Genomic DNA, 25,388 nt, shown 5'->3' with positions numbered 1-25,388 from the left:
TTTTTGTCTTTCAATAGTATTTTTCAGTTTATTGATCAATCATCATTTACAATGATGTGATATGTTAATTGATGTTGATTAGCAACGTTATTCCTTGTATTTAAATACCTTTATTTCCCATTTCTGATGGTTTTAGATAAACATATATGGTTTCTCCCTTACCTGGCCATGTGATTTATTTTCGTATACTTTCTATCTGTCTGACCTGTTTTTTTTTTCAATTAGCAATTAAAACCTAAAGTGTGGCTGAGTCCAGAAATTGTTCCTAAAATTCAGTTTGTCCTGATTTCCCTTTACTTTCCTACAGTTGATTCACCAAAAAAAGTTAAAATCAGACCTCCATCAATGACTCACTTACATAGTTCCACACTTGACTTGACAATAAGGCACTCACTTTGCGCCTCTCCCCTGAAGGGAGGAGTCCTTCCATGCTTTATAAAGAGCCACACAGCTGAAAAGAAAAATAACACTCCTCTGACAGCAGCTTCCTTTACAAAGATCTGAGTTCACACTGGAAGTTTGCATTAGATCACTTATAACTGATCTGCAGAGCATTACATGAGTCATTAAACCGTTTAAGCTCATACACAGTACATTGGCATGCTTTATTATAAGGTTAAACTTTATCTAAAATACATGCTTATTAAAAAGTAACAAGACCAGGTGGTCTATTTGTTGGATTTAGGGGTATAACATTCTTATAAAATACTTTAAAAATCAGTTGTGTAAAGTGAGTGCCACAGATGCACCATCATCTCTGAAGTAAACCATCATCCTTCATCTTGTCATCGTTTGTTTGAAAGGAGAAATTGCCCACCTGCCATCTAAGGACAGGAAACTAGTAGGAATACTTTGATTGATTGTCTTTGTTGCAGGTCTTCAGAAGTGTTGACATTTGGTATTTAGCTTGAGGTGAGTTTCAAAGAGAATGATAGAAGATAAACATGAGAAAAGGCAGTATGTTTGATAATTGACTACATCTCCGTTTTACACGCGCATAGCTTTGCTGCTTTTGTTTCAACAGCTAACTTGCTGGTTCTCCTCAATCAAGATCTCCACAACCGTTTAACTAAAACTCTGGTCACACATTCAAAGCATGCACATTTTGCTTTGCAAATCGTTCTCTCTGATTCTTTATACTCTTCATCCATCACATCTTGAAGGTTAATATTTTACTTTTATTTCAATAGATATCCTGATAACTATGGTTGATTGCTTAGTTGGTTTGCAGATTAAGATTTTACATACAAAACATAGTAATAATCTAAAATGATATGGAGTTTTACAGATTAAACTAAGAGTTACATTCATCTATATCCTTTCAAAATGCAACACAAAAGTACTTCTTAAATGTTAATGCATCAGTAATGATCCAATAATATCACAATAAGACTCTCGCAGCATAACCTTTCATACTGCAGCACATTTGACTGCTCAGGTAAATCTGAATGCAACAAGTGTTTTTAATGCTATTACTTAAATAAGCCATACTTCTAACACTGCTTGTCAAATGTCAAAATGCTGTTTTTTTTGTGTTTAACTTTAATGTAGTTGTTCATTTATCATGGATTATAAAGAGGATATTTGAACAGAATACACATTTTAATCAAAAGTGTTTTTAAAAAAAAACATGTAATTCCCTTGCATTTACTGCAGTGTTAGAGACAATACTGTTGTGTTGTTACCTGTAATAAAAAAAGTCACCCTGACATGTATTATTCAACTGCACTGTGATAGTTCAATCATTGTCTGAACTGATGTCTCCACTTCGTCTTTGGTAGAAACAAGCAGCCCTGTGTTCAGCGGTACAGAGGCACGATACACACAGACATGTCTTCTTTACAATGTTTTGATCAGATTTGTGTAAATATGACTAAAACAAGTCAGAAATGAATAAAACATTTGTTCATTTATTTCATGTCAAACACTAAATTATATCATACATGTATCACACTGTACAGCTACATTTAGTCCTTTAGAGAAGAGAAGACAAACAAATCTGTAGGAGTGTTGCTCCAGTCGGACTGTACAGACTGTACTGGAATGTTTGCTCCGGAAAATGGACAAACCTTTTTTTTTCTAATGCTAATTCTCTACAACAGAATACTCAGACATCAGATACATTTCCTCATTGAACAGAAACCATTCTCAATTTGCTTGAAATAATAAAAGTGATATGAAAAAAAAGGCCATTCTTATTTAATCAACTGTAAGGAAGTCATGTAAAGTGATTAGTCGATGTTGTGGTGTCTAAGCAACAGTGTCCACCCCTCACCTGCTCAGTCGTTAGCTTCAAAATGATCAGTTCATATTATTTTTTACTGTTATAACAGTATTCAGTATTTATACTTATAACCCTTGAAACACCAACATGGTTTGTTGAAGTAACAAAGGCAGCAGCAGTTTTTGATCCCTTGTCACCTAGATAGGGAGATCAATTGACTATTTAAGAATGAAATTAAAACCTACGTTAATACCTATTTCTATTGCTTAATTGGCATTACAGTGATTATCAGGTTAATGCAATTCAAAATACAGTCTTTGTAGGGAAAAAAGGGTCAGCTTGTAACATCTGTGTCAGCTCTGAGTGATTTCATATAAATGAATTACAATCCGTGACAATAATTTGGAAGCTTCCAACAACATCCTGACAGCAGCATCAGTTCATCAGTTTAAGGCCCTGGGAGTGAGTAACTGTTCATTCATTAAAAACCTCTTGTAGAGTTTTTGAGCGTGTTCCATTATTTGTACATGGCGTTAAAGGCTCGTCCAATAATGAGCCGGCGAACTTCACTCGTGCCTGCGCCGATCTCGTACAGCTTTGCATCGCGCAGGAATCTCCCCATGGGGTAGTCGTTGATGTAGCCGTTCCCACCTGTCGACAAGTGGCACATGAATTAAAGTTAGTGAGCAGCAACGGAGCGGGTTGATATTACAGCGCACATAATAAAATAACACTCTAAATGAGTCCCTGCACTCGTAATATCTTACTATACTATAGTTGCTACAGATAAAACCTGTGTTGCATGGCTTAATAACTGTGTGCATTTCACACTTCAAGTATAATTAACAAAACCTTTCTACACATTTTTAATCAACAAAATCGTTATTTTAAACTACAGTAATGCAATAAAGCCAGGCAACTACAATTTGAACTTCAGAAATGATCACTTGTTTGTCTAAAATACCATAAAATGAAAGGCATTTACCGTGAAAAACAAGTTTAGAAAGTGTGAAGCAGACTCTTTCATTAAAGCTTGGCATCAAATGAAAATTGCAACAAGAAATATCACATGAGGAAAGAGGCACATTCTTTCTAAGCATGCAAATGAAACCAAACACTGCATGGGACGTGCCTAAAAGAGAAGTTCATCACAAACACTATCAGTTCTGCTCCTTTCTTTCTCTTCTAAAGCTTAACTCAGTACATCCCCATGGCTTATGGAATGCTCTGCCTGCTCATCTACGGTCTGCGGAGTCTGTTGACTCTTTTAAAACTATTTTAAAGACATTCCTGTTTGGTCAGGCGTTTGGGTAACCGGTGTGCTTGATCTTATTCCATTTAATACTATGTTTTTATTTTAAATTTCATTTGTACGTTTTGTTTTATTGTGTTTTATTGTGTCTTAATTATGCTCTGGTGCTTTATGACTTAACATGTGGGTTCATTGATCATTGTACGCCTCCTATGTGGATGTATTATTGTTTTGTCAAGCACTTTGTGACTTTGTCTGTGAAAAGCGCTTTATAAATAAACTTTACTTACTTAATTCTATCCATCCAATAAACAGAATATTCCCACCTTTAATTCAAGTTTAAAATTGAAGAGGTAACTCCCACCCTGATCACACTTCGCAGTCAAGGAAGCGTCCTCTCTCTTATCTTCCCTGCAGCCATTCTCTAGTCAGCGTGATATTTATTAACCAAAGTAGCTGCACCTGTAGCGCCTGCTTCCTGCTGCTCTGATGTTAACATCAAGCAACAGGACTCCATCAGGAACCAGAGGGAAGACCGCAAAACTCTCTTTCTGACTGAAATACATTCTTTCCCTCAGTACCGTTTACATTTTGTTTTAAAAAGGTTCGGCTTTCATTTGAGCCTTGGCACTTACCCAAACACTGAATGCCGTCCAAAGCAACCTGAGTGGCGTTCTCTGCACAATACAGGATCACTCCAGCACAATCCTGCAACAACAACACCTGTCAACATCTGTGCAGTGGTGGGGGAATCTACTGTTACAGGACAGTGTAGGAAAAATGAGATGCTGACTGAGTAACAAAATATCTAACATCTTTCTTCTTCATAGGATCACACAAGTGAGAGGAATTCGTAAACTTCCTACATTATAATGACATTAGATTTTAAATGTAATTGATAAGATCTTTTTTACAAAAATACTTTTTTGACTTTTTCCAGGTTTAACCATGTCCATCTTAAAGGACAGAGAACAAGAAACCATTGGTCAATGAGATTGATATTTTTTATTGCAGTGTTCTTAATATAGTTCGCTATCGGTGTTCTTTTTTTTTTTAATGTATGTTTTTTATTACTTTTATGTATGCACCACGACACCTAGTCAAATTCCTCGTACGTGTGAACCTACCTGGTAATAAACCCGTTTCTGATTGCTCTTATATCCCATAATTGAAGTCGTTTTAAAATTGTGCCAGTTTTTTATGTTTTATAATAGTTTCTTTTATTTGCATATTGACTGGTTAATGTGCCATTTCATTTGTGTTTTACGACAGCTGTATTCGTCTGCCTATGTTGTTTTGTGTTCATTTGTTGTAACTTTGTTCATGCTGCCTTCTTGGCCAGGTCGCTCTTGAAAAAGAGATTTTAATCTCAATGAGACTTTTACCTGGTTAAATAAAGGATATATATATATATATATATATATATATATATATATATATATATTAACTCCACCTCATATTGCAAATGATACGAAGTGTTTTGGCTTCAAACCTGTAAAACATGCCATTTCAAGATGTAATGTCTTGCATTTCAAACGATTTCACAATATACATTTTTCTATAAATCAAAATGCTATACTTAATCATATGCAACTTTTGTAACAAAATAGGTTCTTCATGAGTATATATATATATATATATATTAAAAAAAATCCCCTCACCATTGCACTAGCGTGTCCTTTGTCACAAGCCCGGGCGACGTTGTACACATACTGCCGACAGGAGGTCAGCCTGGTGTACATGTCGGCCATCTTGCCTTGCATTAGCTGCAAACAGAATAACATCAAACATTATAGTTCACTCACTTCAAATAACAGTTTCAAATGATATAGCTGTAAGCTTTACACTACAGCCATTACATTTTACTAAATATATCACTTATCACGATTCAAACTCTACTTTCTTGTATAAAGAGAAGTCTGAAGGTCAAACCTGGAAATGTCCGATCTTCTGTCCGAAAGCTTCTCTGGTGTGCAGGTAGGGAACAGCGTTGTCCAAAACGGCCTGCATGATGCTGGAAAGTGAAACATTTGTTAAAGTCTGCTGAATGATTCAAAGAAGTCTCATAATAGGATATTGAAAAGCAGTTCACATAATGGAACCTGCAGGATTCCAAAAACAAAACCGTGAAAGAAAACATTTGAATGTCACGCTGTTTCGATTAACTGCTGCTACCGTTTAAATGTTTGAACAGCATTCATGTTGTTGGTTAGTGTGAATATTTCGCAACTTCTTTTCTGTTTCCAATAATACATTGCACTTCATAAGCAATTGGAAAAAATAAATAGTGTTTCAATAATCACTTTAGAATAATTATCTATGCGTTACAGTAATAACAGTTAAATCAAAAGTAAAGACTGCTCATGTTAACGACACACAAACATGCAAAGTAAATGTGCCAGTAGCTTTTTTCAAATGCAGACAAGCCAACTGACAAGCAAACAGTGTTTACATTCACATTTTCACCACAAGAAACTTGAAACAGAGATATAAAAATGTACAATAAGATGTTTTCAATTGATTTATTTTATTGATAAACTAGATTGTATATAATAGACTTGGTAGTTCTACTGTCATCAACACAACACTGTCATTTGGTGTGATTTTTACTTCGTCTTTATATTGTAGTTTTATCTCCATTTATTTATTCATGCTTTATTTGTATTTATTGCTGTCCTTGTGCTGCTGCGACAATCCAATTCCCCCTCTGGGGATCAATAAAAGTGTATCATATCTTATTTAATATTCAAATCCAAAAGGTCAGACTGATAGGCTATTACTGATGGTAATGAATATGTGAAAGAGATAACAGACAGCACTATAAAACAGTAGCAAACATGACTAAAAGAATACACACAAGGACTCAAAGATGAACTCCAGCATGAGCTCGGGGATGGTAATACAATTTGATATACATCCTAATTTTCGGAAGAGTTTAATATCAATTCTGAAATGAACTTACCCGATGGGCCCTGCTGAAAGCACCAGCCTCTCCAGATCCAAGCCGCTCATCATCACATAAACCCCTTTGTTCAGCGGACCAAGGATGTTCTCCTCTACAAGGAAACAAACAGAAAATCCAAAGTTAGATTAACATACACGATCAGTTTAAAGGATCACACAGTGAGCCAAAAAATGTATTAAAAAAAACAACGGCTATGTTTTACACTGTTGGCCCTTGAACACACACCTGGGATTTTGCAGTCTTCAAAGACCAGCTCGCAGGTGTTGGAGCCCCTCATGCCCAGTTTGTCAAGCTTCTGTGCTGTAGAGAATCCAGGCATTCCCTAAAAAAAACACATGTACAAACTTTTTTTTAATTGCTGTGATTGATGTACTATTGCATTATTTTGTATTATAATCAATTGATCAAATGCAAGACTGATCCCCAGAACTGACTGCAAACGTTTAAACCCACAGTGTCCTCTGAGCCACGAGTAAAGCCTGAGACGGAGAAGAATCCATCTTAAATTTTGATTTACCTTTTCAACAATAAATGCTGTGATGCCTTTTTGATGGGCCTTGGGATCTGTCTTTGCATAAACAATAAGGACATCGGCATCGGGCCCATTTGTGATCCAGAACTTGTTACCATTCAGAATATAGTAGTCGCCTGTAGAAAAACACAAAGTAAATATATAAGTGGAAAACAGAGTCACACTGTGTAGAATTCATATTTAAAACCATTTGTCTGGATCCATGGTCAAATCTGGAGATGTCAATCAGAGGTTAAGAGATGATGCGAGTGCACCTGTTGTTGTGGTTAATTGATAATTAGTTTCTCATTAAATATTTAAGGCCACAGCTCAATAATTTATTCTCTTATCCTGGAAGCATCCAAGTCTATTTGGTTAAACCTGTTCAAACACGAATCTATCATTAAACTTAAAATCAAACATCTTGCAGTGGGATCAGGCCGAATCGGGCCATCTTCAAACTTCCCCTTCCTTTTGAGCTCGACTACACATCTGTGAACTATTGTGACAGAAATGTGCATGGATGCGATCATGGTGACAAAATCCTCACAGAACCACATTATTAACAGATTGTGACTTTTCATCTTGGAGAAAATTGACATTTCAGGCATTTATTCAATGACCATCAAGCACACACATTATAGTTTAAACATACAATCGAGCCTTTACTGTATACATGCACGAGTATATAAAAAACAAACTAAATTAAAAAGATAAGTGTCAGGTGTTGCAGCAGCATAAGGATTTAAATAATTCAGACGAATATAAAAAAATTAAATGATAACTAGAAGTATATCAACTACAAATTAAGATGAATAAATAAATAATAGAAATAACATTTATGCAGAGTTTGTCATACCATTTTTTTCCGCTTTGAGTCTCATGGATACGACATCAGAGCCGGCGTTGGGCTCACTCATGGCGAGCGCTCCTACGTGCTCTCCTGTCATTAACTGTCAGGAAAACACCATGATGAGCACGAAGAACTTAATCCATCTTAGTTTAACAGTTTATTATGTAAAACATGAGCTGTTTTGGTCCAGACCTTTGGAATATATTTCTCCTTCTGTTTCTCGTTGCCGTGGCGCACCATCTGGTTGACGCAGAGATTAGAGTGGGCGCCGTAACTGAGAGCAATGGCTGCTGACACTCGGGACATTTCCTCCATCACAATGACATGATCGAGGTATCCCAGCCCTGTGCCCCCATACTCCTCTGAGAAGAGATGTTGAGAATACATTCGTATTAAACATAACAAAAAAAAGAGAGGACCACTTTCCACCAGCTGTCATTCAACTACTTCAAATCACTGATGGTGTTTTTCCTTCAGCTGTCTTACCTGGAGCTGTGATCCCAAGGAGTCCCATCTCCCCCATTTCTAGCCAAAATTTCTGGAGGAGAGACAACGCGAATTGTTACCAAAACAGAAATCCTGCTCTAGACTAGATGGTAAATTGGCTCACAGTCATGACCATCATACCACTTTATTAGCAATTCAACTCGTTCAGAAAACCACAGGTATGATGTGGTGATTCAACTCACCCGCATTCCTGGAAATTCATTTGTCTTGTCGATCTCGTCAGCTTGAGGTGCAAGCTTTTCTGCACAGAATTTACGAACCGCATGCCTGAGCTGTGCAAAAAAACAAGATCAACAAAATACTTTAAAATGACTCATTATTAAAGGCACTGAATAATGAAAAAGCTGCCATGTGTTCTGATGTTCCTCCGTCATTTGATTTCATGGCAGAGAAATGGATTAGCTATATATCTTTATCAAGTGTGCTGTTAGCACTGATCTGTTTGCATCTCACAAATGTATTTATTATTACAATAAGCAGTATTTATTCCACTGTACAGTACTTCATTTTACATTATGTGCTTGTTTATCTTACTCTATTTACATAAATATAGACTCCTGCATTTACTTGGTCACTTGCAACATTATCTGCAAAATGTAGCTTATAGTATTTTATTTGACATACAGTTAACTTCTCCTGCATTACTTGCACATTGGTCCTGCAACATAATCTTGCATAAATCGGTTAAATGATTGTTCAGGTTTATTCATAATATTCAGGACTGGAGGAGAGCCACTCTTACCCAATCAAATCCTTTATATGAAGCACACCCCCTGCTCTGCTACCAGCTAATGCCCTGATTCTCTCTTTTAGTTTAAAGCATTACTAACCTGGTGTCCCCATTAGTTGGGTTGATATTTCTTGATTGGAAAGCATGTTTCAATGAGCCGTTCACCTTTCACGAACTTTCCCTAGGAGAACTTAGCTGGTGGCTAGCAAGGCGAATATTGGTAAATAAAGCTGGTTACGCTTAAACAAATGCGCTTTGAAAGGGCCACTTGCTGAAGCGATTATACAAGTGCAAAACAAATTAATTCAGACTAATATTAGGTTGATGTTTAGTGTGAAACATCTGTTTGCTAGGTGGTTAGCTTAGCAGGGTCGGCTAACATGAAGGTCTCCTTAACTGCTAATGTTATGTCATCACCTCATATGCGTAACGTCCTTAAACCCTCCACTGTTGGCTGTTAAACTTCATAAACCATACTTTAGTTGTGTTTAATGTGACTGTTTTTTTCTTTTTCAGCCAGCTGATAAGTGAACTTTGTGTGTCTCGTTAGCTAACCTGTATCTGGTCGTCGGTGAGCCCGTTCACCACATCATCCACCGGGATGGCAGCCCCGGAGCAGCCTCTCCTCGCCACCGCGGGGACGGACAGCCTGGAGCCGAGGCGGAGAGCGTTTCTGACGGCAAACATGGTGCTGCTCGCAGACTGACAGGTACAAGGATAGAACAAGAAACCACAACTTTACACTTTGTCTGACCGTGGACTAGCTTCTCCTCAGAGGTCTCGCTCTGCTGTTATATTTACAAGTGTCACCACAACCGTCTTTTTCTTTCCGTTTGTTGGCGCTTGGTAAACCAGTGTATTGGCGCATTAACGCCCCCTGCTGGACTGGAGTACTTTACATCGAGTGGAGAAAATAAATCACACCACTTAAAAAGTTAATTTACAAAAGTATATTTAATTTATTTATATTTCAATTAGCAGTGACGTGCGGTGAGGTTCATGGCTGGTGAGGCACTGAGTCAGATTTACAAATATTATATTTTGACCTTAATCGAAATATTCGGTTATTTTCAAAAGCTTTTTTAGTCTGATGCTTCGATTCATTTTAAACAGACCGTTCAACAAAAGGATACCCAAAATCTAAATATTGGATTGTTCTTTCTTAGTAAGATCCCATTTTCATTACAAATGTGGTCTTACCTTGACTTGAAGATGAAGTCCATGCTATCCTTCTGGACAACAATCTCTATTACTTTTTTGTAAAAGTCCTCCTTATCTCCCTCTAGTTTCAAAAGTCTAGTTTGTTGTTACGTCTACCGTCTCTGCGTAGAATTACAGTAGCAACAAGAACCTGTGGGCTCACGTGCGCCCCCTTCAGTGCGGCAGAGGTTATGGCTGCCTCCCCTGGTGCATTTTCATTGCCGTTGAGAGCAGCGAGCCTAAATATCATATATACGTGAAATAAGTTATTTAGAGACTATGGATGGCGAGGATAAATGTAATAAAGGGATCTACATACATTACATTGGTGACCTACAGTGAGATGGTAACAGGCATGCGCTTAGGGCCCGCTTTCCAGCCAGTTTCTGTGGGGTGACGCATTCTGAGGTGAGGCAGATCTCATCTGTGCCTCACCTCAGCCCACAGTAAATGGCTTGAGCGCGCTCACAAAATAAGTGCCCGCGCTACATTAGTGCCCGCGCTCCAGCAAGTTACTGTGGGCTTACGAGAGGCAGAGCACGCCCCTGCCTCACTTCTTATCGCTCCCGTAGCGGAGCTCGGCAAATTTGCTGATTTTGACTATAAAAAGCGATTAGAATCATACATAAATCACACTTACAACACAGATCAGTGGAGACATTTTATTATTATTACTATTTCGTTTTTCTTTAGTTGTTTTTCCGTTACATTGGAGTATGACTGGTGAGGCTCTGCCTCCCCTGCCTCCACTGACTGCACGTCGCTGTCAATTAGATGTACTTTATTATGTGTCTCCCAATGTATGGTATGAATAACCTTCTCTTTCAATTATTCTCTTCCCACTAAAATGTGTTCAGTTTTCTCCATGTTCTTCCTGGCACCACACTTGATAGGTAGGCTAGTAGCCTACAATTATTTTTAAATACATTTGTATTTTATTTAACTTCAGTACCGAAAAGTGATAGAAAATAAAAGGAACTGAATGTGTTCCAGTGGTTTCAACCTCGGGTATACATTAAGTGTCAGAATTGAAGTGAGACTTGAGACATAGGAGAATATAGTGACATTTATTGTGAACACAATAATACAGGACAAACTTATACCACCAAGCATTTAAAACACTTCCAATAATAAAGGACATTGATTGAATCATTTCAGATTATTTAAGTTTAAAATAAGATAGTAAACTCTTTTATTCCCTATTATTCCATTTTGCCCCTTAACTCTCTCTTTAATCCTTCATTGCCTTTGCAAAAGACACGCCAGAAACGTCGTCCACCCCCACCCTCATGTCCTGAGGCAGCGTGTAAACCTCCAGCCTGATCAGAGTGAAGCCCATCTTCTTCAGACTGGCACACACCTGGGCCTCATCCAGTGGGACAACAGGGATCTTCACCCCAGGCCCGCCCATATAGTAATTCTCTTCCAGGGCTCCAATGAGAAGAAGGTGGCCACCAGGTCAGGGGCGGACTGGGACTACAAATCAGCCCGGGACTCCCGACCGGCCCACTTCGGTACCGCCGGCCCACCTCGGTAAAATACTAACGGGGGGGGGGGGTGCTAGTGACTTATCCGAGCGGCCCACCTCGGTGCCGCAAGTCTATACCGCGAGGAAATTGTCTACGGGGGGGGGGGGGGGTGCTAGTGACTTATCCGAGCGGCCCACATTGTCCGACCGGCCCACTTCAGTACCGGCCCATCGGGATTCGTCCCGAACGTCCCGATGGCCAGTCCGCCCCTGGCTGGAGGCCTCCAGGCAGAAGCAGGACACCAGGCAGTCGGCTCCGGCTGGGGGAAGTGCACCAGGGTCCAGAGGCTGAGGGCTGTGCACATCAACATAGAGAACAGAACGCAGCCGAGCAGCTTTCTCTGTCCACGCTGAGGGCCTGATAAATCACTAAATCAAACACTGAAAAATATGTAACGGTATAATACTGAATGAATATCACATCATGTTTTGCAATATTACACAAAAGTTAGGGAGGAAAAATTCATACTGTCGGCCTTCCAGCTTGCAGGTATGCTTCAGGAATGGAGTCCAGTCCAGGGCGCTGTCCTCTGCGTTCCTGAGCCAGCGCTTCAGCTCCTGCCGGTTGACCTCTAGGAAGTCGGTAAGGATCACTTTGTTGAAAACTTCACAGCCACTCATAACCTGGTACAGGGTAGGACCTGACCCGATGTCCACCAGCAGCTCACCACTCACATCACCTGGGAGGACACATAAAGAGGAGAAGGAGGTGAAGCCAGCAAACTTTAGATTCAACTAGGGAGAACTCTTATTCATTTATCTTAAAGGTGTTATTTCTCATCACTAATCCAAGCATCCTTCTAAAGGCGTTCCCTAAATGTCACATCTCATATTTTAAACAAACTTGACCTGAACTTGAAACTTGATTCTTCAAATATTTGCATTAACCAACATATTATTTTTAGCACACCCAACAGTCACACCTTTCTCAAAGCTAAAGTCAGCAAGGCTGGATTACCAACTTGGCAACGTTGGTGACAGAGTTGGGTTTTTGTCCAGGTTTTGTCACACAAAAACACCTTTGTTAGTTTCTCTGCTATGTGTTTATACTGTTGGAGAGGGCATGGCAAGGTTTATGTGTACAGAGCTCTAGGCTTGTCATATATATTCTCTTGGGTGAACTGTAGCTGATTGGTGGATATATACAAATAGTGCAACAAGCCCTGGGGGGTTAACAGGGGCTTACAACTCAATTTTGCTCTGGGCCCCCTTGTGAACCTGCATAAATACATTTTAATTTACAACAGTAATTCCAACATTTCACATATTTACTCTACAGGGATTCTTTAGGTATACGTCTAACATTTGGTTAATCTAGCCTCTCATTTTACAACAGAATGTATTTTTTTCACATATTAACCTACTCCACTTAATGCAGAGCAGACCAATCTACACTTAAACTGCCTAAGCACTCAATTATAAAATATATAACACTGATAAACACAAAGCAGACTTGAAACTTTACTTTTGATTAATTACCTCTACAAGTTTCAAGAGTCTGCTTCCATATTTTAAATAAATAGGAATAAACGGCTCACTGGAATGGTGGAGAAAGACATCCAAGTCCTAAACATGATTTTTGAACGAGGACACAAAACTTGCAAACATATTCGTGTGATGCTTTAACACTAACACACAAAAGGCATATGCATTTTCTATTGTGCACATAATTTGAAGCATCTTTGTAACCCCATTGTCTCACCTTCAGTGAAAGCTCTGTGCAGGCATCCCATTTTCCAGAGCAAAACGCTGTCCTTATTCTCAAAGTCAGCCCGTGGTGGAGTGTAGTTGTACTGCAGATAGGCCGCAGGGTCAAAGCCTTGGTAGGTGGCTGCCATGGCCGCAACTCCATCCTCTTTTCCATCCATTATCACTCTTTGACTGACTTTAACTTCAGTGTCCAGTCCACCATTTATAAACCCCACCTCACCCCTCCCACCTAACCTAAACGTAACATCACTTGTTTGCTCAGTGTCTTGTTTGCTCAAGGTCTTAGTTGGGCCCACTCAAAATAACTTGGCAAATGTGCAATTCTGATCAAAAGTTTGAAATTCTATTAATGTTTTGGTCTTTCTCTTAATAATGGCAATTTCACACAGAGGAATAAACAATAATTCAAATAATTTTGTCAAAAAATGTAGTGTTTACAAGTGAAATCCTTTTGGCCCCAGAAGAAGAAGAAGAATTACATTATTTAACTTCCATTTAGCCAATTTCCCTAGTGTACTGTTGCTGTAAAGTGTACAGGGCCCGAAATACAACAAAGGAAATACATTCTAGAAACCAGTCAATTAAAGATCAGTGAGTTGTTAAATCTTAAAAGTAATGAATCTAGGTTTCATAAAGCTCGCTCTCTAGTGGCCATTTAGGAGGGAGAAATATTTTTATTTTAAACAAATGACACCATTTAGTAAAAACATAGATTCAAGGTTTTGAACATGTGTTTATGCAAGTATGCTTCATGTATTTGTGTAGAAATGTGAAGAAGCAACTACTGTAAAACATGTTTTATATATGATAATGCCTGTGTGGCTGCTTGTTAAGCAACTGCCTTTTAATCTGAAGGTAGTATTAATATCATTGTGATTTAAAGGCATATTCCCGTTAGAGTGAGATTAATGTGGAAGCCTATTTTCATGCTCAAGGCAGAAAATGTGTTTACCTTTACAAGACTGAACCTGTCAGCTGGTTTGACTCTACAGTCAGGAAGCGGGGAGGCATTGCGGAAGATAATAATCCTTCTACGGTTGTGTAGTGCGCCGGTGCGCGTGAGTGTTTAACCGCGTAAACGCGCGAGCCACGCCACCAGCAGAAAGGGGTTCCCCTTTCCAACATCAGGCGCAGAGCAGAGAGGCTATCAGAGAGTTGTTTTAATGTGTGACAACTACAGTAGGACAACAAACAACGAGGAAGTATCGCTGAGGATCGACTGAATGCATAAACTAATACTGAACTTTCGGGAAAGTGAAATGACCAGATTTGAAGGTTGAAGTGCTTCAGGTCTCCAATGCCCAAAGAGTGCAGGAGGAAGAGCTCAAAGGACTTCGGTCTTTCTGGGACTGTATTTACAGAGGGGTCGCGTTCAGAGCGAAGAGCAGCCGGGAAGGCACCACAGATTTGCGATGATCTCGTTCAGAGAGCCGCTCAAATCACCGAGTCGTCCTCAGCCAGAGCGCCGGCTGTGATGGACTCTCCCCTGGTACCGCAGGTCACCATTACCCCGGAGGGAGGCGGCTCCTCCAGGGAGATGCAGCAGGAGGACTGGGATGATGCTGTGGACGGAACCCTGCGCAGGAAACTGTCCAACTCCTCCATCTCCTCCACAGGCTCTTCTCTGGTGGAGTCCGAGGATGATATACTCAGCGACAACGAGAGCAAAAGCAAAGGCATCATCACTTTAGAGCATCTGGGGGACTCTGGAGAGGTGAGGCAACCGCAAACACATAAAGATATATATCAAGACTTTAAGAGGGCCATTAAAGGGGTTCCCCAGTGAAGGTTTTCCAGCGAATCATGCCACTGTAGTTTATGGTTTGTCCCAGTTAAAGTGTATAACATAATTCGATACAATCTGTTGCCTCCTTGTATAAATGAATACAAAAATGTATAGGTGATTAAATAAACTACAGCAAATGTCTGGAGCATCCTAGGACAAGTGTGTGCTAATTATTGTCATATGCATGCTCAACCAGTGTTGAAGAAAATATGACAATCACACAAGTTCAAAAGATGTCTAGAAAAGTGCACTATTTAAATCTTTAATGTATATGTACCAAAGTAATATATTTGTGGCAGAGAGGCGTCAGTAATTGCAAATGAATAATCTGTGATGTAAACAAGTTTCACTTTAATGTAGTAAAAGTGAATTGTTTGCATGGTGGGGCAGGACAGGATGTTTACAAAAACATTTGCAAATGCCGTCTTTGACCTTGTGTGTCTGCATCCCCCTATAATGATCCAGTTACAGTAAAAAGCTGATGATTTGAAAACAGTGAAGCACAGCATCAGATAAACAGCAGTCAGCAAACTACTTCCTCTCAGAGGACCGCAGGGACCTCTGACTGCAGAGGGGAGCCAATTACAGTGTTAGTATTTGTTAGCTTAGTTGATGTTTTAAGTCCTATAAAAAGCATGTTTTACAAGTGAGTTCAGCAGTATTGGGGATCAGTCACTTCTACTAAGTTATCTTTGTATCTGTTCTGCTCTTAGGTATGCTGTTTGACATCTGGGATATTTCAGTTGTCAGAGTGATACTCTCCTCTTGTTGTTTAAGATTATGTTCAGTGAAAGATTAAACAACTGTGAGATCCTTGCTAGAGAGCGCAGGATAATCTTTGAGGAAATGCGATTGTCCCCATTGAAATCACATTATCCCTGCTTATGTTTAATGGCTTATCAGAGCCTCTCACATCACCTTAATGATCCCCGGCGCTGTTAAGACAACATGAAGAAGCCGCTGAAAGCTTGATGACCTTTGCTGTGAGGGAACATAACACATCATTTTGTTTACAGCAGATTATTTTAAAGGGCACATGGTACAAATTGTTAATAAGAATCACAGCCTCAATAATCACTATTTTGAAAACAGTCATTTACTTTTATATCAATAATGACTATACTTATGTTAAATATGTTGTTGAATATAATACTTACATTATACCAAATGTTTCTTGAAATTTGTAATGGATCAATTCTTAATTTGAATCAAGTCTTCTGCACTTCTCCGCATTCTGCCAGTAGCTTTAAAACATTAACTTTTAATCCAGTTACAGGCCACACTTTTACCATACATTTTGAGAGAAACAAGCCAAACAAGCGTTAGCCTTGAGCTATGTGCCTACTAACAAAACACTGAAAACAGAAAGTTTGCTTTTTTATACTGCTTGCAAAAATATCCTGAACAATGATTATGATATATTCTTTTAGCGGCGGAGCTGACTGCAATGAAACACTCCTATGGGCCCCTTTTAAGTTTGGTAGAAAACTACATATTGTACGATTAAGTGTACATGTAATTAAAACTAATAGAAATTAATGTGCGTGTTAAATGTCAGGTCATGTTTTGGTGCTGTAATGCCTGACCTTTATCACTCTGCGTCGCTCCTTCAGCAAACAGACTAGTGTTGAAGGATCGGCCTTTACTTCAATACACTCTGAGGGTGGACATTTATTTGACATTCAAGACTTTTTAGTCGTGGGCCGAGAAGTCTGAGTCTTGTTGAACATTCAAATAGAGCAGTTTAAAACCTTTCAGAAGCACACATTTTTGATATTCTACCGAAAAACCGTGCATTTTGTGTGATTTAGTGGGAAGTGTGATGGTAGTGAGTCACCATTGGTTTCTGCACTTACAGTACAGCACAACCTGCTTTTTGTCTAAACCAGTCCCTGCATGAGATTCAGGTTCAGACTGTCATTGGGTGTGTGTGTGTGTGTGTGTGTGTGTGTGTGTGTGTGTGTGTGTGTGTGTTTTAATCGTGCCGATAGTTCTCTTTGCCTTCTCCATACAAAGTCTGTAGCTGTCACTTTATTTTAAACAGACTGAATACACATTGCCTGTGAAGCCTGTGTGCAAGTGTGTGAGAAAGAATCACACTGTCCATCAAGCGTGGCTCAGTGTGAAGGTTTTCCAAATAAAACTCCATTCTGGCACTTTAAGGCCTTGCACTTTTAAATGGAAATATGCTGCTGGTGACACCTCTGAACATAGCCACTTTTATGCTTCTGCCCACACATCAGCCCCCACACACACTCACACACCCAACACAGACACACAAAGTGCAGCACAAGCTCACATGTTATTGTGTAATATGTTTTTCTGTGGTCAATAATAACCAAGCTGTGGCGTTTGACATTTAACAACGCCAGACTTCAGGAAGTCAATCACAATGTGTATCAGCACTAAGCTTTTGCCAGTTCACACTTTTAAAGCATGTATTCTAGAGATACAGATCCAATGGAGCAAAGTTCTTTCAATGGAAATGCAACAAAGAGCATTTGCTTGTGATTGCAGCATAATTCATTTGATCATCTTGCAGTGGTTTGAATCCCATTTGCATGTCAAGGTGACACTTAGCGTACCATGGCAAAACAATGTTTGGCTGAGCGAGTCACATCGACTCTCTGTTGTTTTCCTCAGTCCTTTGAAATGCATTGTTGGGAATTGGTAATGTTTGCTCTCAGTTGTGTGTGTTGGCGCTGCTCATAACTTCCCCAAAGGCTCGGATCAACACTGTTGTATAGACTCAGTGTTGAAGAGAAAGCAAACATTACACTAACACAACAGAGCATTTGTGTGGAATTCATATTAGGCTGTGGTTGAAAGTAACTATGTACATTCACTCAAGTTCTGCACAACTTTGAGGTGCTTTTATTTGAATATTCCTATGTTCTGCCCTTTTTTACTTCTGCTTTATGGCATTTCAGAGCGAACTATTGTACTTTTGACTCCCCTACTTTGATATATGCCTACCGATTACTATTAGAATTAAGACGGAACTATAAAAAACATATCATAAGCTTCATTCATTCATTAAAGAATCAGAATCACAACAAATGTAAAGTATTTATTCAGTGTTTCTCAACAAATTTGACCTGTGATACCTCATAAAACAACAGTGTGTAATTGAGGCCCCTAGTATAGTTCCTGCTGCCAAGAGTGCTGAAATGTTTAATATTGTACTAAGTACAGTATTATTGATGAACTCTGCTTTGTACAGTTCTTGAGAGTGAAACCAGTATTATTCCTAAGTGTTATCAGTTCAATCTCTTGTGGTTTCTGTCATCAAGGCTGGCTGGGGCACCATGGCGTGTAAAATATAAATATTGGCCTGAGAGCTGCGGGGTCTCAATGTTTACAATGAAACTCAGAGATTCCATTGCCTCTCAGTCTGTGGATAAGAATTAACGCCACATGATAAAACAAACTTGTATCCCTTTTTTCTATTTGTTCTTGGCTTCCTATACTGTAGCTATACACAATATCATTTTAGTACACGTTACTGTGTATGATTATCAGTGCGACAAATAGTGTGATTTAAAAATATTCATGAGTTTGTAACTCACTGTTAATAAGATAAGATAAATAGTGATCCCAAATTGGGATTTATTTTCGTCACAGCACTAATGTACAAAGATATTGAAGTGACTGTTATTTTGTGTATATTGATGTTGTGTTTTTATCTTAATGTGTGCATATGTATACATGTGTCTGTTGATTATGTATATATAGGATATAGATATTTTAATATATATATGTATTTTTGTATTCGGGATTGTGGGAAAACGGTATTTCGATCTCTTTCGATGTCTGTACACACAAACGGAAAGATTGTCAATAAAGATGACTTTGACTTTGATAAAAAACAACAAGGCATTGCACATTATTATAAATTAAAAAGAGTAGAAAATAAACAACTATAAAATAGAAACATTTCAAAAATAGAACAGCACTAAGGTGTAGAAAATATACAAGTTGACCGTGAAATACAAATCTGTAAACTATCTGACAAAGAAAACACTATTGAAGGGCCAATTTACAGCTAAAAAAAATATAAAAGTAGGATATCTACATTAAGTGTGCAAGGAATTCAATATACATTTAAAATGTACACAGTATCTGCCGGTGTCCACTGACAAGCCAATAAACACCCTCACAATTGGATATGATCCGTGAAGTAGTAGCACCATAGTAAGTGAAGCGTATCCCCTGACATTTACCAGACCTGGTGTGCTGCGGCAGAGCTTTGTGTTTCATGAACACACAGTCCCTGTTTCATTTCCTGTTTCAATCAGAACACAGAATAAAATGACCTCTGCAAAGCCTCAAGATAGGATCACAACAACACGTACTTCTTTCCCTCTCCTACGTCTAGGAGGTTGTTCATGCGTGTGTGTATTTTCCTTATGATTATGTTTGAGATTATTGTAAAGAAATATATCCCTCTCAATGTTTAAGTGTGTGTTATTTGAGATTTAGTCTTGGAGGGAATAAAGCAAGCAGTTCTCCAGAAGTGTGAAGAACTACAGTGTCTCTGTGAAATATGCAAGCTGTTCCTGTGTTTTTCTGTGTGTGTGGATATGTGATGTTTGCATAGCAAGAGACAGAGAAAGAAGGAGAAAGCAAACCTGTAATGAGAGGAGTCCTCAAACAAACAACCATGAAAGAATAAACATCCCAGCCGAGGAAATATCATTTGCCCATCAGCTATCTTTTTTATTTTGCTTTGTTCAGGATTCAGTGCATAATTTGATTTGTTGCAGTCATATGACACCGAACAATTCAGACTTTGCTGAGTGGCAATCAAGATGCCAGCAGCGAGCGAATGTCACCCTTGATTATTCAGTGTTAAACCTTCAGATTTTCCCATAAAAAAAATGCAATCTGACTGCAGATGACAAATGTTGCATGTTTAATTCAGTGGGATATTTTTATACTTCAAGATAAAAGCAATATAACCAGGAAACTGATTTTAGATAGTGGATTTTTACCCACACTAAGCAGTAGATGCTGAATAGAGATGTCTAGTGCAGATTCAATGACCTAGATTAGGGTTTCATGCAGTGGAAAACTAAACGGCTAGCATCAGATTAACTGCATATAAACACTTTTTATTCAAACAGTGACGGATGGACAAGGTCAGCACTTCTTCATGTTCTCAAATAATTGATATGGAGGACACAGGATAAACCCAAAAACTGTACTCGCCGCTTCACCACAAGTCTATTTTGTTCTATTATATTTACTTCTGTGTGCTTGCATGTGTTCTCCAGAGCAAGCCGTGGTGGAAGTTGAAGACGGTCGTCCACTGGCCCTTCAGCGCTACGCAGAGGAGAAAACTAAATTGGGTTCAGCTAGCCGGGCATAAAGGTATGACTTGTTCAGATCAGTTCTGTGTTGTTTAACTTCTGTGACAGCTTTAATGAAAAAGAGAAGGTGCGGGTAAGAGGTCGGAGATTGTCCCCACGATGGATGGAAATACTTAATTTGACCCCAGGGTTGTTTCTAGATCAGTTTTTAATTCGTTTTGTGCAGGTCCAACTATAATGTCTGAGAATGATGTCGCTGCATTCACATACAAGATATATGATTGGAGAGCTTTATAGAAATGGCATTAATGTTTAATCTTCTCGCTACTTAAATGTGTCCGATGTAAAACAGTTCTGGCAAAGCCACTTCATTTCTGTGGGTAATGTCACGAGAGCTGATGGAAATTCATGCTGTTTCCTTTTTTCAACAGCGATACATTATAGCTAACAAACTAAAACTAAAATAAATGTATGTTCATGTTGTTTTACTTTTTCCCCCCACTTATTGTTCTATTGTTTAGTTTTCATTTGAGTAATTAAAACAATCCCCTCTGCAGCAGAAAAACATGGATTTAAAAAGTATAAACTAGTCATTATAAGTCATTTCTAGCATTTCATTCCTAATGTTTGTAAAAGCCTGAAATCTTCTTTTTATCTCAGGGAACTTCAAAGCAGCAGACGAGGGCAACATCCTGAAGAAGTTCTCTGAGAACGAGAAGCAGTGTTTCGAGAAGCTAAGGGATGACGTGCTGCTCCCGTTCGTGCCCAGTTTCCACGGTGTTGTGGAAAAAGATGGAGAGTCTTTCCTTCATATGACTGACCTCCTGTCAAACTTTGACCTCCCCAATGTTATGGACTGCAAGATGGGAGTGAGGTAAGAAAGTAAGGTATACATTGAATTACTTATATTAGAGATTTACGCATATATTCTATAATTATAACCTTCGTTTTTCAACACGTGAAACGGTTTTGTAGTTTATTTCTCAGAATGAATAAGCAGTATGTGCCGCCTAAAGCATGTTTGCTCTATAAGGGAACACCTGTTGTAACTGCAGGCTAAATGCTTGGCTTCCTGCCGCAGCGGGCGGGGTGCCTCACTGCGTTATGTGCACAGGACACACACACACACACACACACACACACACACACACACACACACACACACACACACACACACACACACACACACACACACACACACACACACACACACACACACACACACCACACACACACACACACACACACACACACACACACACTGTACATGCACAGGTCCCGGATAACTATTTCCAGTTTAACATGCATTGCACACATGCGCTAAACTAACATACACATTACGATACACACTTGAACAAATTATTATATTGCCTGCTTAGCCTTTCTGTGCGCTTATGTTTCAAAGGCTACACACACACATACATATACACACACAAACACTAACTAAGGGTGTCCCTGGAGACTCCCCTTTCGTCAAAAACACTCACACCACAAAGTTGCAAAACCGCTAAGTTGCACTCAGACACGCACTCAGACTTTCACACAGTTGAACGCTGCACTCTGGAGTCTCCTCTCAGCTTCCCTCTTCAGCAGAGAGGAAGTGAAGCTCACAAACTGAAACTGAAATCCACATCTGCTTGCACCTTACTGTGTGGTATGAAAGAATACAAAGTGTGAATGCGCTGCTGAATTTCATACAGTATGTTGCCTTCAACAGAGAAGTTCAATTTGGGCATTCTTATACAATGGTCAGCTATTATGCGTGATTGATGATTAAAAAGGATCTCTCTGGTGCAGCAGGAGAGTTTATTTGTAAGTTCTTGCATCTTAATAACCAAGGGTGCAAGACAAACCCTGAAAGTAAACACGGTTTAATATTTACTTACATGCAGAGAACACTTAGCCAGTAGTGTGTAAACATGCACCTCCTTCACCTGAGGCCTCATTCCTCCTGCTGTTTCAGGACGTACTTGGAGGAGGAGCTGGTCCGGGCGCGGGAGCGGCCCAAGCAGAGAGAAGACCTGTACAGGAAGATGGTGGAGGTGGACAGTGAGGGGCCGACCCCCCAGGAGCATTCTCAGTGCGGGGTCACCAAGCCTCGCTACATGCAGTGGAGGGAGAGCATGAGCTCCACCGACACCCTGGGCTTCAGAATAGAAGGGATCAAGGTAGAGGGACATGTCATTAGTGGCATTCATTGGATACATTCAAATACACTTAAACCGTTGAACAAGGCCCTATAAAGCTATAATTGAAAACATGAGCACAATCTTCAATCAATCACAAATCATTATCATGATGTGTCTAAGCTGAAATACTTGATATTTGTTGTATTATCCATCGGTCATATGGCCATATGTAATACGAAAAGGATTCCAATCTGCTAGATATATACAGTAAATACAAGTACTGTTGAAAGTGTATTAAGTAATGTTTTAGTGAAGTACTGAGACTAAATCGATTAGAGACTTGGACTATACTGCACAAGTTGTGTGTGAGTTTGTTAACTGATGATTTGATGTTATGAAATGTGTTATTCCTTTAAATTAAATGGCATATTTATTAAAGAATGTTCATACATTCAGTCCAATCTGAGGCAAAAAGTATTTTTATTATGTAATATTTCCTCTTTTGTAGAAATCTGACGGCACATGTCGCACTGATTTCAAGAAAACCCGATCGAAGCAGGATGTTGTCCAAGTGTTCAAGGACTTTGTCGGAGGGAACCCCGACATCCTAGTACGTGGCAGTCACTTTGCTTCTGCACACGTTAGCTGTTTATTCATGCATATAAAGACAAACATAACCTTACTGTCGTATACACAAGGCGGGCACACAGGCATTACCTGGAACACAACACTAACTGCAAACACACCTGTTGAGTAAGCTCTCATATCCTGGTTCTGACGAATATACATTATTTTTAATACTTATCACTCAGTCCTTACACTAAATGCAGAGGTCAAATGTCACTGTGTGTGCTGCCGTGTGCATGCATGTGTGACAATTAAAGAGGTTTTCATCCTCCGATTTCCATAAGGTTGGTGGACAGATAATGATAAATGAAAAAAGGCTAAATAGTAAATAATAATACATAGCGAATAGTCACAGTCCGTAATGCTGTTTGAGTTTTCTATTATAGTAGGACACACTCTATACACCCTGTTAGCTACAACAGTTAATTATAATTTAAGACTGCATGTAATGTTAGTATTTTACAATCTGCCCATCACTGTTTTTCTCTTCTAACACAGAAGTCTTACCTGAGCAGACTCAAGGAGATCCAGCAGGCCCTGAAGACGTCAGAGTTCTTCAACCAACACGAGGTGATGACCGATCTAAAAACATGATGGCAAATTAAAGCATAAAAAATGAACTCTTAAAACAACTGTTGTAGGAACTAAAGCTCAACTTGAGGGATTGAACACCATCCCTTCAAAAGATCTGAATGTGAATGATGTACCACTGTCTTAACACCATCAAAAATACTTTAAGCTAACCAGTCCACTCTTTATTTATATACGTGTTATCTGCACTGTGCCTTTGGTATTGTAACAATTGAAGGACAAACAGAGGATGTCTGATTCTGATCTCTCCGGTGAAGAACGAGCTAATTGATCACAAAAAACCACACTGTTATGTTTTCCCTCATCAGAATGGATGTTCGAATAGAAGAGGGAAAAGGAAAGGCTAATATGAAAACCGTCTTGTTTTCTATAGGTTATTGGCAGCTCTCTCCTCTTTATCCACGACCACACGAGCAAAGCACAGGTGTGGATCATTGACTTTGGAAAGACGACAGCGTTACCGGAGGGCCAGACGTTAAATCACGACATTCCCTGGCAGGAAGGCAACCGGGAGGACGGATACCTGTGGGGGCTGCAAAACCTCCTCGACACTCTGAAGTCTGTCAGCAATGAAGAGTCCTTCAGCTCAGTTACCAAGGAAACAGACTGTCAGTGACCCGTGACCTACTGTATGGGAAGTCAAACTAACGGACAGAGAGCCTCTGAGGGAGGTTTCATACATGTAGATTTGCTTTGGGTGCTGGGTGATAAATGTTAAAAAAAAGTGCATACATGCTACAAGAAAGAGCATTGTATTACTCCACCGACAGAAAACACACGATTAACAGAGAGGAGCAGAGAATTTGTCACTAGTTACTGAAATATTGAGCAAATGAACTGACACTAATTCAACTTCCTACAAAATGAACAGAAGTGAAAGTGTAGGGATATGCATTTTAGTTTCAGGGTGACACGTGAAACACGACTTAAAAACAAGGAGTAGGTAAGCAAAGTCCTAAATCCTCCTTATTACCATCTAACCCCTCAGTCATAATGTTACATCTGCAAGTGTGACATTAAAGGGGACATTCTGTGTGGTGTTAAACTCACAGATATATATATAACTACAATAATAAAGTACTGCATGATGATTAGTTTGAACTGTTCTGACAAACTATTTTACTATGTATCAATTTATATTTCTTTCATTGATTGTAATCAAACTTGTAATTATTTTCCTTTCTTGTTCTAGCACATTTGTGCAAGTGTAAAGAATGAAAATGTATATCAAATTAAAAAGAGCACCATCCATCCTTCTTTTACCGCTTATCCGAGTACAGTAGCAGTTCCAGTAGAGGGCCCCAAACCTCCCTTTCCCTGGCCACATCCACCAGCTCTGACTCGAGGGGGATTCGAAGGGCAAATACTGTTCGTTTGTATTCTTAATGGTAGAACACTATTGTGGTATTTTAGTATGTTAGTAAGGAGTGAGCTCACATCGTGTAACTGATCAGATTCACACA

General features: G+C 39.2%; 2 protein-coding genes and 1 pseudogene across 2 annotated transcripts; 1 reads left to right on the top strand and 2 right to left on the bottom strand.

The window, feature by feature from the left end:
* Positions 1-1,890: 1,890 nt before the first annotated feature.
* On the bottom strand, positions 1,891-9,895 carry ivd (isovaleryl-CoA dehydrogenase). Its single transcript, XM_034124731.1, has 12 exons — positions 9,598-9,895; positions 8,495-8,584; positions 8,292-8,343; positions 7,998-8,167; positions 7,812-7,905; positions 6,959-7,089; positions 6,667-6,763; positions 6,439-6,532; positions 5,409-5,490; positions 5,138-5,242; positions 4,112-4,184; positions 1,891-2,875 (listed from the first exon to the last, which is right to left on the bottom strand). Exons 1-12 carry the CDS (start codon positions 9,727-9,729, stop codon positions 2,742-2,744), a joined length of 1,254 nt encoding a protein of 417 aa, XP_033980622.1. The 5' UTR covers positions 9,730-9,895; the 3' UTR covers positions 1,891-2,741.
* Positions 9,896-11,262: 1,367 nt separating this feature from the next.
* LOC117495169 lies at positions 11,263-13,934 on the bottom strand (annotated as a pseudogene).
* A 562-nt stretch (positions 13,935-14,496) lies between these two features.
* On the top strand, positions 14,497-25,187 carry itpka (inositol-trisphosphate 3-kinase A). The gene is made up of 7 exons (XM_034146210.1): positions 14,497-15,194; positions 20,543-20,639; positions 21,239-21,452; positions 22,542-22,746; positions 23,216-23,317; positions 23,833-23,904; positions 24,299-25,187. Exons 1-7 carry the CDS (start codon positions 14,778-14,780, stop codon positions 24,539-24,541), a joined length of 1,350 nt encoding a protein of 449 aa, XP_034002101.1. The 5' UTR covers positions 14,497-14,777; the 3' UTR covers positions 24,542-25,187.
* The last annotated feature ends 201 nt before the right edge of the window (positions 25,188-25,388 follow it).

This window comes from Trematomus bernacchii, unplaced genomic scaffold, assembly GCF_902827165.1.
Source record: "Trematomus bernacchii unplaced genomic scaffold, fTreBer1.1, whole genome shotgun sequence".
In the NCBI taxonomy this organism is placed as follows: Eukaryota; Metazoa; Chordata; class Actinopteri; order Perciformes; family Nototheniidae; genus Trematomus; species Trematomus bernacchii.
This window is presented reverse-complemented; position numbering and strand designations above follow the sequence as displayed.